The sequence below is a fragment of the Patagioenas fasciata genome, chromosome 3 (genome assembly GCF_037038585.1).
Source record: "Patagioenas fasciata isolate bPatFas1 chromosome 3, bPatFas1.hap1, whole genome shotgun sequence".
Classification (NCBI taxonomy): Eukaryota; Metazoa; Chordata; class Aves; order Columbiformes; family Columbidae; genus Patagioenas; species Patagioenas fasciata.
The window spans coordinates 27,479,250-27,493,046 of record NC_092522.1 but is presented as its reverse complement, the minus strand read 5'-3'; the positions used below and the strand labels follow the sequence as shown (position 1 = coordinate 27,493,046).

At 40.2% G+C, this 13,797-nt stretch overlaps 1 protein-coding gene across 2 annotated transcripts in view; it reads right to left on the bottom strand.

Annotated features, from left to right (window-relative positions):
* The window catches only part of USH2A (usherin), a 386,355-nt gene extending 373,466 nt beyond the window's left edge, over nt 1-12,889 (bottom strand). For both annotated transcript variants that reach the window (XM_071805984.1, XM_071805985.1), the window contains exons 1-3: nt 12,607-12,889; nt 11,532-12,211; nt 6,306-6,471 (exon numbers count right to left, since the gene is read on the bottom strand). In XM_071805984.1, coding sequence (XP_071662085.1) covers nt 6,306-6,471; nt 11,532-12,016 — 651 coding nt within the window. In that variant the 5' untranslated portion in view covers nt 12,017-12,211; nt 12,607-12,889. The remainder of the gene's footprint in view (nt 1-6,305; nt 6,472-11,531; nt 12,212-12,606) is intronic.
* Nucleotides 12,890-13,797: the final 908 nt, after the last annotated feature.

Below are 13,797 nucleotides of genomic sequence, written 5' to 3'. Positions count from 1 at the left end.
ACTTCAGTGGATATCAGATTCTTTTAAGGCTAGGTATCCTTTACTCCACTACATACCTTCAATCAGAGTTTTTGCTAATATACACCTAAAAAGATACAGTGATAAATACCATTAAATCAAGATCAAACACACAGAAGGACTCTCACACTTTCAGATGCCTGAAGGGCTTGATCCTCACCAACTCAAATCAACTAGAATAGCGGCAGTAATCTCAAGGAAACAAGATCCAGAACTTATGGCCTTAAAAAACGCAAAACTGTCTGAAATGGTAAAATTAAAGATAAGTTATTTCACAAATCATAAGCAGTGGACAATAAAGGTAGACATCATTAGAGAAAAACAAGTCATATTAATAGGACAGGAAAAAAAAAAAGTCAACAATCACTTCTGTTGCAAATCCACTTCAACTTACGTCATCCTTTTCAAGGATTCCTTTTCTCAAATGTTTATTGGTTATAAAGAGGAAAGAAATGTATAGCCAATAGTTCTCTCAGCAGAATACCGCATATTAAGAAGGCTCCATTAACTATTCAAAAGTATGAAGTTACTCTTAGACTGATGCTATCCAGGCCCAAGTAGCCTTTTCCACAGTCCATTCCAAGACTATTAGTGACTTATGCCCAACATCCTACTGGCAGCCGTTGTTCCAGTAATATTGCAGGAAAAGGGAAAACAAACAAACAAACAAAATAAAACAAACAAAACAAAACAAAAAACAACAACAACACAGTCCACCTATATAATTATTGATTAATATGAATTCCCACCTTTTCCTGTTGGATGCACTATACCACATCACCCTTTTTATGAAAGTTACTGAATTTAAAAGAAAAACAACACTTTCTTATCCCCATTACTCAGATCAGAATGCTTTCTCAGAAACACGCTGCTGCAATAAAACAGACTCAGCTGCCAACTGAAAAAGATCCTTTTTCCACCTGGTGTTCACTTCCCAATAGATTTCGACAAGAAAACTGTATGACTTGCTACTCTTCACTATAAATAATTCCCAAAAGAAGATTCTCCAAATGATGTTCTGAAAGGCCTGCGTGGAGCCTTTCACTGTCATCAGAGACTTAGTAACTCTGTTCTGAATTAAATTCCTTAAACTTCAATGCCAGAAATTGCACCTAACATTTCACATGAAATCTTCACTACTCAGGAGCAGCAGCAATGATGCTTTTCTCTCACTACTGCGAACACCTCCCCTGATAAGTTTTCCCAAAACATACCTTTTTGTGGCCACATCATGCCAGTAACTCATCGTCACCAGGTGGGACTACTACTTCAGTCATTTTCTAATTATTAACTACTTAGCAAAAGATTTGGTGAGGGATTTCATGTTCATTACTTTGCATTTTGTAATACGAAGTTTTATTGCATGCCAGTTACCCCAGTCCTTTCAGTCACGTCATTCTTCCTATATAACATCTTACTGTTCTCCTCTTTCTGATTATGTTACCAGCTAGTATTTTCACTACATTCTTACTATTTCTGCCAAGACCATTAATGAAAATATAACACAAGGTTGGTCCAAAGACTAATCCTCGAGGAATTCAATTGCTTTTTTACCTCCCCCCGCCCCAGGATTATAAGCAAGTTCCTTTGAGCAGTATCTATTGCTAAGCATCCCCATAAGCATTCCCTTTAGCCCTACAACTTCTCATGGCTTGTCACATCAATGCTAAACTGAACTCCAGACAGAGGAAATCTGACACATTTACTTTGCCTGAAAATCAGTTTTCTCACCAAAAAAAAAAAAAGCCAAGAGGTTAGACAGTGATGAGCTATCTTCAGGAAATCCACACTGCATTTTATTCCCTTTTTCATTTACCTCCACAACTTTATCTATTCTTTCAAAGATCTTTTCTAAATCCTCATATGCCACCGTGTCAAGACAAATAGGTCTGCATTGCCAAGATCCTTCTCCCTTCCTCTTTCTACAGGCTCTGGATGGGATGGAGTTAAACCTCTTCACAGCATTCTTTATGATGCAGTGTTCTGAATTTGTGGTTAAAACAGTATTAATAACACAGTAATATTTCAGCTGTTGCTGAATAGTCCTTGAACAGTGTCAAGCCTTTCTCTTTTCCCACTCTGTGCCCCCATCCCACCTCAGTGGTAAGCTAGGGTTGGGCCAAGAAGTTGGGAGATGACATAGTAAGGAGAGCTGACCTAAACTGCCTAAAGGGTTATTCCACCCTGTGTAACATCATGCTTTGCAATAAAAACTGGGGTAGAAGGAGGACTACAGGGAGACAGGAGTTTTACTTCCAGGGTGCTTGCTGCTCAGAGCCTGGCTAAGCAGTGGTCTGCTTGTGGGAGGTGACAAGTGATTGCCTTTGTATCACTGGTTCCCCTCCCACTTCCCTTTCCTTCACCTGTTAAGCTGTCTTCATTTTGACACCTGCATTTCCTCCCTTTTGCTATTGCTCTTCTCTCCCCTGTTCCACTGTGAGGATGAGGTGGGGCTAGGTGCTTGGCTGTTGGCCAGCATCACTGCATGACACACTTTTTCCTAAACGTAAGCATTAGAGGCTCACCTCTGACTTGGTAGATCTGCATAATACATCTCTTTGCCAAAGGGTTTTATGCACCGGTTCCTTCAGAATTTTTGGACAAAGACCAACTGATTGCATCAGCATGTACACAATAATCTTGAAAAATTCATGTTTCTACCTCGTTATGATCGCTTCTGTTTCTGTACGTTAATTTCTATTACCCAGCTTGTTTTTGCTCTGTGACTGTTATTATCCTTAGTGAAAACAGAAGCAAACCATTTATTTAGTTTGGGGACCTTACTCAAATCATCCTTAAGCACACCTTCACTGTACACAGGTCTTGTCTTCTGACACACACACACACACACAAAAATCTTAAATGGTAAAAAGTTCTTAACAGTCATTTCAAAGTCTAATTTGCTTTGACATCCTTATGGTTTTATTTCTATTCCTACACAGCATTCTCCATGAATTTGCTTCCCCATTTCCCAGTGCTTTCAGACTCTACCATCTCGAACTGCAAAGGTGCTTACTCACTCAGATAAGCATGGGCACTACAGCTCTATTTTTTTTCCTTTAAGGACAGAGAGTTCTCTTAATTCTATTATTTTTATTTTCAGTAACCTCCAGGTCTTTTTTCAATACAACTTCTGGGCTCTGAAGTTCACCTTGTTTTATTAAAGCAGCCTTATTTTTTTTGTTCTCTTCGAATCCTGAAAGTGTACCTACAGAACCAACGAACTGTTTATTCTTCTATTTCATCTGAATCTAGTTATGAATACTCAACATTATTTTTGAGACATGTCTAATAATGCTCTCATCACCTAAAAAAAGCTCATATCCAGACTTTTTGTTCAGCAACTACTCAATGAAGAAACTTTTCATGCAGAACACACAGGAATGTTTGGATCCTGCTCCTGTTAGAACTTTAATTTCCCAGCTTTAAACTGGAGCATAAGTCTTTGCAACGACACAGTTCTTAGCCGTAGTTCTCCCTAGCAAATTACACATCTAAATCCACACCCAAGGACTTAAATTCCTAGAGAACCTCAGTACAATTCATTTGCTAGCTTTCTCTTCCCTTAGAATTATTTTATTCCAAAGAAATTATTTTCAATCTGTGCTGTCCTTTCTTCTTTCCTTCCCTCTTATCATTTAATTACTATTTGGTGCTATTCCACCATTTACCTTTCATTTTTATCATTCCTGAATAGGCATATGCTCCCACACCTGAATTCCAAACATATCTGCCACCCTGCCATACTTCTGCTCTCTCTAAATTCAGTTTCACACATGTAACCAGTACTTTGCACTCCTCTGTCACATTTATACACAAATATTTCAGTTTTTCCCACTGATCCTGTTTGCCGGTTCCAGCTCCTACTGACTGCTTGGCTTTGGAAACCTTTAGCCCAAATCACTCTCATATTAGTCATACCCATGTTCAGAGATGGACTTGGACCCTAGCTGCCTGGCACAGCAGTCTCTCTCATGGTCAGCTACATCACTCACACACATGCTCTTCACAAACTACAACCAACCTGTTAAAAAACAAACACAAAAATTCATCAATCTACGATGAACGTTTCTCAAAACCAAACCCCACAGTCTCTCTTAGCTGTTATTCCTGTCACCAGCTTGGCATGCAAAGCCTTGTGCCTGAATCCTCAATTCTTTGGTTGCAGCCACTGGATCTCCCAGCCAGCCCACCCATTCTTTGCCCATGTATTGTGACAAGCAAGAAGCACAAAGTCCCTGTGAGCAAATCAACAAGTATTGAGTTTTTTTTCTTTTCCTCAGGGGTAGCACTAGATACCCTACTTGCTAACTGCATCAGTAAGTTATAGCATTTAGTTAAAAACTTTTGTCCTGAATCAGACTCACCCCAAATTAGACATATCCGTAATTTGATCTGCAGTCACTGAGCAACAAAGCATCATCTCATAAATTTGTTTTTCTCCCTATTTACTGGCCAAACATGCAATACTGTGCAGAGCTTTCAGCAATAATTTGCAATACACTGTGGAGAATATCTGGTCAAGTTTTTATCCAATACAATGTACTAGGTAGCTATTTTGATGCACTGTTGTCATCTGTGCTTCCTACACAGATCAAACCACGATAGAATTTAAGAGAAAAGCTACTGCTAAAAATTCTGTAGCCTTTTTCATCATCTGAAGAAAACACCTTTATTCAAATATGTATCATCATGCTATATAAATATATATCATCATCGAATACTACTACTATCTGAAGACACAGACACTTCTATATGAATGTTACTTTTGCATATTTTTGTATGGTCTCATATTCTCCATTTATAGAAAAAATGCTTTTGGACAGCTGCTAAAAAAATAGGCCAAGGGTCAAAAGACCAGACACAACCTAAACTTTGCCTGAAGTTTCATAGCCAGATCTAGTGCTAAACGGATCATGCTGCAGGCACTATCATCTTTAATGGGAAGTTGACTCCTACAATACCGCAAATCCAGAATGAAAGGTGGTTCTAGCCTGAACTCAGAAACTTGGCAAAGGTATTTCCACCTGGTGTCCCTTTAAGGGTTGAGAAGCTACACTTCTTTACTCCTCCTATACATTGAACAGCTTCCCCCAAAGAAACAAAGGACCAAATGCTACAGAGTGCTTGAGAGTTCTTTGTAATACAATTTTAAATATGTGTGTGTATTTAAATCCAGCCCTTTCACTCTGCGCTTTGCTATCCCAGGCTTCAACAGTTTTTGAGGCTAGTAGAAAATGTGGCTGACAGCAACAGCAGTAATATAGCACCCTTGGAGTGTTTGAAGTGTAAAGTTCATTAGTTCTACCTTAAGGTCACTCTTTTAATCCAACAGCCAAAATCTTATTCACACTACCATGCTGTTATCTTGGAAAAAAGAAAACTGCAAAAAAAATCAAGACGTCAGCTTAGATACTCCTTACAAGTGACAAGATCAGCACTAAAAAATCCAAATCACAGTCAATACCTTTTAGCAAGTTTCAAGAAAGCAGCAAAACTACGCTTCATTGTGCTGTAAACCAAATGAAATTTAATAGAACGGATAAAGGAAATGAAGGAAAGAGAAGATAAACATTTCAATACCTGATAATTGTGTTTTATAATTATTAGTTGAACTTGGCTTACAAATAGAATTTACTAGAGCATCTGCTGGGAATTACAAGACATGCAAATAACTGAATTTTAATTTCTTCTGTGTTTGTTTACTGATTTTTGTACATACAGTTTAAATTTTAACAAACTCAATTTTGTTTTATCCTCAGTGGATATTTGTACACTTATTAAAAAGTTATGTCAACAGAAGACTTTTAAAACACAAGGACTGTGTTTTAACAATTTTTAATCATATTTTTAAAATACGAGTTAATGGTTCTGTAACTTACTAGCTGGCACAAACTCATACAGGATTACTTATGTGCAGTGTAAGCAGTTTTTAACATTAAATGGGGTATACATCTAAGATCAGTACATTAGCATGTATAGATGAGGATGGCATTGTCTTTTTTTAAGAAATAGTCTCAGAGACCCAAGACTTAATGTTAGAAATACTCATGTTCTTAAGGGCAAGAATTTTTAGTCATCTGTTCAGAAGAACTAGCACAGCATTTCTTTGCAGTGCTAAATTAGCAAATGCCTCAAAATGAGCTCTCAAATTAAGACCCTTGCCTACAAGACTCAAGAGTTATCCAGTTATATCCCCCAATTTACCCTTTTATATTTATACAGTCATACCATTCTCACACAAATGATGTAGTCCAACAAATATTAATGGTTTTTATTTTACTCACCTGCACACTAAGATGAATCCATTTCTTCACAAGAATTCTCCCCAGTGTCATTACTTTTATTGGTGGCTGCAAACCATTTACTGTGCGATAATAAAACATGGTCTCTTTCTCAGAGATTGTGAGTTTGAACACAGTCTGCCCATCAATAGCCTTTTCTATCACACACCTTTGGAAATAACCAAGAAAAACAACATAAGGTCAGAGGCACACACATATACACATTCTTGCCAAGGTGCTATCCTGTAAAGTGATGCTAACCAGAATGCATTAAAATAAACGTTAAAATACAGCTCTTGAGAAGATGCTCAGTGACAGTGAAAGTCACAGGATGTACCAAGTGTAAAAGAACTTTAACAAAGATATTTTCTGTTCGTAAGGTTTTTTGTTTTGGTTTGGCTTTAATGTAGGACATGCAACCTAAGTTGACTTGAGGGTAGAAGAGGGGTCCACATTGCCTCCTCTCTTCAGGGTTCTGTGACAGAAACCACAAAAAGCAATACAAATGACACGTTCTGGAAATAAGTCTTTCAGCTTTCCACCAAATCTGTGCAGGTAAGGCAGCAACATCGCCAGCTTCCCCTACCCTTCCCCTTTGACACAGCCTTTCTTTAACCTAAGAGGACTAGAGCAAGATAAGAAAGCTATCCAGCCACTTTCTATTTTTTTTCCCCTGAAAGATTTCCCATCAATATCAAATACAACACTGACATATAAAGTACAAAAAATACCATTTGTAACAACCCACAGCTCATAACTACCTGCCAAAATAGTTTTACCAATCTGATCACCAAGATGCTAAGGGTCCTGGGAACACACAGGCTATGTATGCTCATGAAACAGCTGTGTATTTTATTAAGGTAATCATTAGTGTAACAAAAACTATGAAGTTCTGCATTCTCATTTCAGCTGCTTGAGAAATCCAGTCCCCAGTTTACTGACCCATGAAGGGCCAAATATTTTAACAGCTACACCAGACTGTATTAGTGCACCAAGTCACAATGGAAAAGCACATAAAATTTGTATTGGATCAGGATTTACTTAGATGCATTTAAGAAAAAAAAAAAACCCACACCTTATCTACCAATAAGCATCTTCAGTTACTATGAATTTACAAAAGAAAAGTATCAAAAATGCTATTCTTTGATACTGCCATTATTTACTAGTTCATCTTTAAATCCAAGAGAAAAATTAATTCATTTTAACTGTCACCATTTTAGGCTGCTGGAATGTTGTCAACCAAACAACTTGCAGAATGCAGACTTTCGTTTTTCAGACTTTACTAAAATTACATTTCTTAATATATTGTTGACCGGTCTTTTCAATATTTTGTTTGCTTGTAAACATGCTAGTTTTGCTAGATAATAAATGTGAGGGAAGGTTCAGCTAAGTAGCAAAATATTTAGGAACTGGATTTACCCAGTTCCTGGATAAACAATAATTGGATAATCCGGTTTTTTGTTTATTTTAGTTATCTAAACCAAATATCCCCACATTGTTTTTATCCCCAAAGGTGTCATGACTTTAAGAAGGGAAGTGACCTTGATGTACATCACTTTGAAAACTAGAAAGAACAAATGTGAATTGTGCCTCATGTTGAAAGATTAAAAAAAAAAGAAAAACCAAAGCAGTGCTAACATAGGTGAAACAGACACAACCATTATAACTTCTGACTCTGAGAATGATTTTTCACTCCAGCCGTGACTACAGAGAGAAACTACTGTTCTTTGTGAAGTTCCCAACTTCTGGTAACCTGCAGTCCCACATACCCAGATCCTGACTACGTAATTCTGTATGGTGGGGTTGGAGGGAGAAACAGCAAGCAACACCAATCTGCTTGGTCAGCTTTCAAAGAGAAAAATATTCTAGAGAATCTAACACAGCTGCATTGGTGATCCCCACACATGAACTGGAGCACTTGCAAATGGGAACGTCTGCATAGGTTCAAAATCAGATGTATGGTATCTTAAGGCAACTCCCCCTTTCAGTCTGATTCCTAATGTAAAACAGCTGAATGGATAAAAAGGAATAGGATATGATCTTAATCCTTTGGATAAATAAAGTTAAAAAAATACATCTACTGCTCACTTAACAATCAGGTCATTCCCCCTGACCCTTTTGGACATAAAAGTCTCCAGCTCATTTCTCTCCCACCGCCAACGTCTTCTGGACATCTAACATCCAGTTATCCCAGTTCACACTAAAGTTATATAAACTGCTCGTAATGAGTACTTATATATGCTAAGCTTCTACTCTTATTCTTCTCCTGTTCCATTGTGAAGGGTTATCATCATGTACAGTTGCCTATATTGTGCTAAGGCTTACTTACAGGCCATGCACATGTTTATTGGAAGCATTTATAGCAGATGAGTACATGTAGTAAGAGAGGAAACATGGGGAAAGAATAGAATTCAGGGATTAGCTCTGCTCACTTAATGCCTAAAGGGAAAGTAAATTTAGGCTGGAGTACAAATGTCAGTGTTTTCCCACTATTCTCTTGCTTTTATTCAAGATTTCCAATTTGCAGTGACTTGAAAGCATACCTACAAATATCTATACTATACATCTTACTTAGAAGAACATTAGGGCTTCAAATAAATCTGCCATGTGACCTGTCTCTTTGTATGAAAGCATATTCTTTCCCAGATTCACATAAGAAAACTTGTTATATGAAACTGATGAAGAAATTTCTTGGTGTCTTTGATTGCCCGCATATATTTGTTCCCTCAGAATATCGCAATTTTTAAAGGGCACTCAGACTTTGGATCCTTGCATCAGTATCTTGTGGCCAGCCAGCACAGTAACTTCCTACAGAAAAATCCTGCTGTTCTCTCACATGGGCACATGCCTAACAGAGAAAAAGTCACAGTCTTTACAAGGATGCAATGGAATGCTGCACAGCAACACTCCCAGCTTCCTTCCTAAGCATTCACTAGCAGCCAGACCATTTAACATTCAGCATGAAGAAACACATTAGTATGGCATGTCCAAAAACCATGGGTCTACTGTACTCAACATTAAAGTACTTTGCCAGTAAACAAAATACCTTGTTCAACTTTCAATTATTCTACTGGTAAAATGAGTAGCTGGTTCTGGCTCATCTTTCTAGTGTTTTGGTGGCAGTGCAAAGACTTGGTTGGAATGAGTCCTGGTTCTGTCTCTCTGCTGTGATAATGGGGTTTAAAAGGTCTCACAAATTGACATCCAACAGGGACAATTCCCCAGCAGGGACTGCAAAATGTAGGACATCTGGTAAGTCAAACTCCTTCTGCCAACCTGAAGGACTCACTAAACCAATATGCTAAAAGGAAAAACATATTAGTTTGGTGTTAAACTACTTCTCTTTTGTGGGATGCCTCCCGAGTCAAGCTTCAGCGGTTATTCATGTGTCATTACTGTTTCGCCTCAACTGGAGCTCTGTATGCCTTTTATGAAGAAATGAAAATTAACACCCCTATTGCTGTGAACAGTGAAAAAGGGTCTGAACAGTAGCATATCAGCCTGTCCACTGGAATGGCTGTTGTCCAACTTCTGTTTTCAGGACTGCACTCTACCATTGTCATTGCTACATGTTGAGTAGCAGCAATCTCACAAGGAGGAAGAATGAAGTGATCTATTAGAAAAATTGAATGAAAACATTTAGATTTTAAAGTGATCTATAAAACCCACTGAACAGGAATATGTACACTCTGTAGTTATTAACACAGTAGCAATTGGAGGCTAATGTTTTACACTATTCCATGGATAATCAGACATCGGTAGAGTCTCGTTTCTGCACAGCACTTAATCATTTGAAACCAAGGACATACATTTCGTTGTTTTAGGTTCCATGCAAGCAAAAGCCTATCCCCTTGACAAAAGAGTTTCATAGATGTCATTCAACACATCACTGCAACAGCTTGCTTGAAAATTAGCAGGACATTTCTACTTCCAGTTAGGCATATGCTCTGCTGAACAAGACTGAGATACCCGTGTGTGTATGGACACAAACTCATGGCATAGGACAACCTTAGGAATACACTCTCTGGCATTCAAGATTCAAAGATTATATAGGAAATACTGTCTATAAAACACAATAGGCCAAAACTCTAGAGACACATACCTTCGGTTGAGCCAATTTAACTTAAGCCCAAACTAAAGTCATTTTTGCTCCGCAGATCTCATTTATTTCCCCTCCATAACCACAATTTCTATAGCTAGGTTTATTTTTTAAAGGTAATTATCCTTGCATAAAGCAGACTATAATTTTAGATATATTATTATAATTTTAGACATTTCTGTTGTTTCTGATAATTTTCCAACCCCTAGACAACTATTTCACAGCAGCATGCAAAATAAGTATCAAGAATGCTACAACAGAGCAAATCATTATTTTCACTCTACTAAGTTGTAAGCACAAAAACATTTGTGACATATACTCTGAAGGCATGCACTATACTTTTGTGCTTCACTTTAAAGAGGATCTGCACAAGCAGGATAAGAAAGAATACAAGGTCCTGTATTTTGCGATAGATGAAGGGAACTTTTTTGCAGGATTTGCAATACAGTTTTCAAAAAGCAAGATTTTCATTATAGTAAGGCCCAGTCAAGCTGAAGGCCACTTATAACAGCAATATTTGCAAACAGTGACATGTAGACAAATAAGAGAGGGAATATGCTTAGCCATGTCTATTTTGTAAACATCTAGTGAAACTTCACTAGCAGCTTGAATAGTGTTGAAGTAGCAACACTATCGTTCATTCAACATTCCCCAGACCTTCCAGAAACACTATGACCACTGCTCTTTACCTGTGAAATACTCATTTTGGGGGTTTCCTTGTTTGTTTTTAAGGAGTAAACTTGTGTTGTGAGATTCCTCAAATTTTAGATTATTTTTTTCTATCATGAAAGCAGCAACAGCCCAAACCCCTGACATGTTTTTCTAGCAACTTTTAGAAGAAGGAATGTGAATTAGACATACGAATTTAGATTTTTAAGAATAGACCCACATATTATGTATGAATAGCTCCCACTGAAAGCAAGTGGAGCATCATCTGAGTCAATGCCACTGAAACTGAACCTACTTGTCTTGACATTTGCAAAGACCCCAACCTAAATACAGCTTTAAAACGTCAGAGTTTCTCACTGTACCATTTTAAAATTTTAAATACCTTGCTAATAATGACCATGAGTACAATGATCAATTTTTTTAAGAGCACCAGGAAAGTAAACACCTTCAATACTACTTACATTACACCTTCTTGCTCAGGTTTCAACCATACAGTTAACGTAAATGAAGCTGCAAGCCTCAGGGAACGGGGAGTAGAGAAGCAATCCTTGTGATTATGAAAAATAAAACTGGAAGTGTTGCTGAAGGAACCTGGATGCAAGTCCCTTTTGTCCTCGGTGATACAGGTACCAAGGCCTTCTGAAAGAAGTAGTTTGTAGGTAGAAGGTGACGACCTGTATGGACATTCCTGAACACAAAACCTCTGGGTGCAGGACAGAATACTTTCAACAGCTACTGAGCTATGACAAAAAGTACTTCGGTCTGGCAGCCCACAGGTGGCTTGAGTTGGCACAATTGACACGTTCTTGAAAGCTCCCACATTTTCAAGCCTAGGGAAATGTCCCTGAGAGCTGACCAACACAAAAGAGTCATAATAAGTTAAGATTAATGTTTCAATAGCATGAAACAAGAAACGACACCTCAAGGAAAGAGCCCAGCAATTCATGTTTACAAAAAAGCTCCTCCTGATTAAAGCATCCGTAAATAAATAATGATGTCCATGTCGGTAGCAGTGTCCTCAGGTAGTAAGCTTTAAGAGTTTATGTAGCACATCATCTTCAAAACACTCATGCAAGGACTCAGTCGCAGTGGACATCTATGTCTTCTAACCAGCAAAACACACGTGGGTGACAGCCAGTATCTGCGAACCACAGAAAACAGACACGGTTCACCGGAGGAATGTGCCCCTTTTGCACTAACAGAGGTGATGCCCTGCTAGGGATTCCAAGGGTTAGAATCCTCCTTCCAAATTTCAGCCAGCAGGCCCACCTGTAAACCAGCAAAAGCCAAGACGTCTGTCTAAGTGAGGTCAACGGGTCTAGGCCGGCTCAAGCCTGCACAGGCTCAGAGCCAAGCGGGGTTTATCCCCGATCGGTCACGTCACACCAGGCCGACGCTCGGCTTTACAGTTTAAGGTAACGAGAACAGCGTAAGGCAGCAAACCAGGGCATGCAACTTCAGCGCCCAAGCGTCTTTCCTGAGGGTTTCAAACTACGCTTGACTGAACCTCACGCTTGCATTCCCCCCGGTGCTTACCTGCGCTTTACACCGCCACCTGGGAGCCACTCGGCGCCATGCCCACCGCGCTATTTCGGGGTAGGCTGGGGGACACCCCCCTGCCTCCGCTCCTGGGCACCCTGGGAACAGCAGCCCGAGCCCCAGGAACGTCTCTCTAGCGTTCCCTGAAGTTCACAGGCCGCTTCGTGCCCTTACCCCACCGCCCACCTCACGCTGCTCGTTTCAGCTCTCGGCAAAGCTGATTAAAACCCCCTTCCCCATCTGTCCCGTGTGGATCTAACAGCGAACGCCTGCGCCGGGGCTCACCGGCGGGGAGGGCAGGGCAGGGCAGGGCAGGGGCAGGCGGCGAACGGCGCGACCGCAGCCGATGGAGAAGTTGATTTCCCGTTATTGACTCCGCCGGGGAGAGGAGCGCGGAGAGCGGCGCGGCGCCCGGCGGCTCCCCCGGCAACGCCACCCGCGGTCGCCCGGCAACGCCGCGGCCTCTTCCCCGCCCCCGCGGCCCGGGACCGCCAACCCCGCCCGCCCCGTTTAAAGCGGCCGCAGCAGCAGCAGGCGGCGGCGGCAGCCGTGGGAACGCCGTTCTGTCCTTGCCCTCTTACCCTGGCTTAGTTTTACACACCCCCAGCCCTCTCCCAAGAGGCCCTTTCGCTGCCGCTCGGGTGCGCGGAATGAAATATTTAAGGCGGCCCCGGGCAGCCGCCCTGCGGGTGTGTGGTTCAATGTCGGTGGGATCAGGGCGGCTTTTGGGAGGTGTGAGACCTTCTGCAAGGCGCGTTTGTCAAGTTCTGACTTGTAAAGTTTTGGAAGCGACACAGTGGTTGTCTCTCGGCCCGATTTTCTTAAGTTTTGCGGTCAGACTTGCACTGGACAGGGACAGGGGAATTAATTTCTTTCACACACTGAAACAAGCATGGAAACTTGAAGACCAACAGAGGACCACAAGCGAGCAAATAATTCACATAGGTACACCTTCCACAGCAAAAAACGTGCAAAGAAGAAACCTTGTCAGGACCTTCAAACGCTTTTGACATGAACCTCAGTTCTGTCTTTGGTATGGTTTTGCAAAGCAAACACAAACAAGCATCAAAGTCGACATCAGTGATCTGAGCATGAGCTACAATAGGTGCTTTGTATGTGTTTCTGGACAGAGAGGCATCAATTAATGCATATCCTGAAGATATGTAAAGTATCTATAGGTGCTATCTT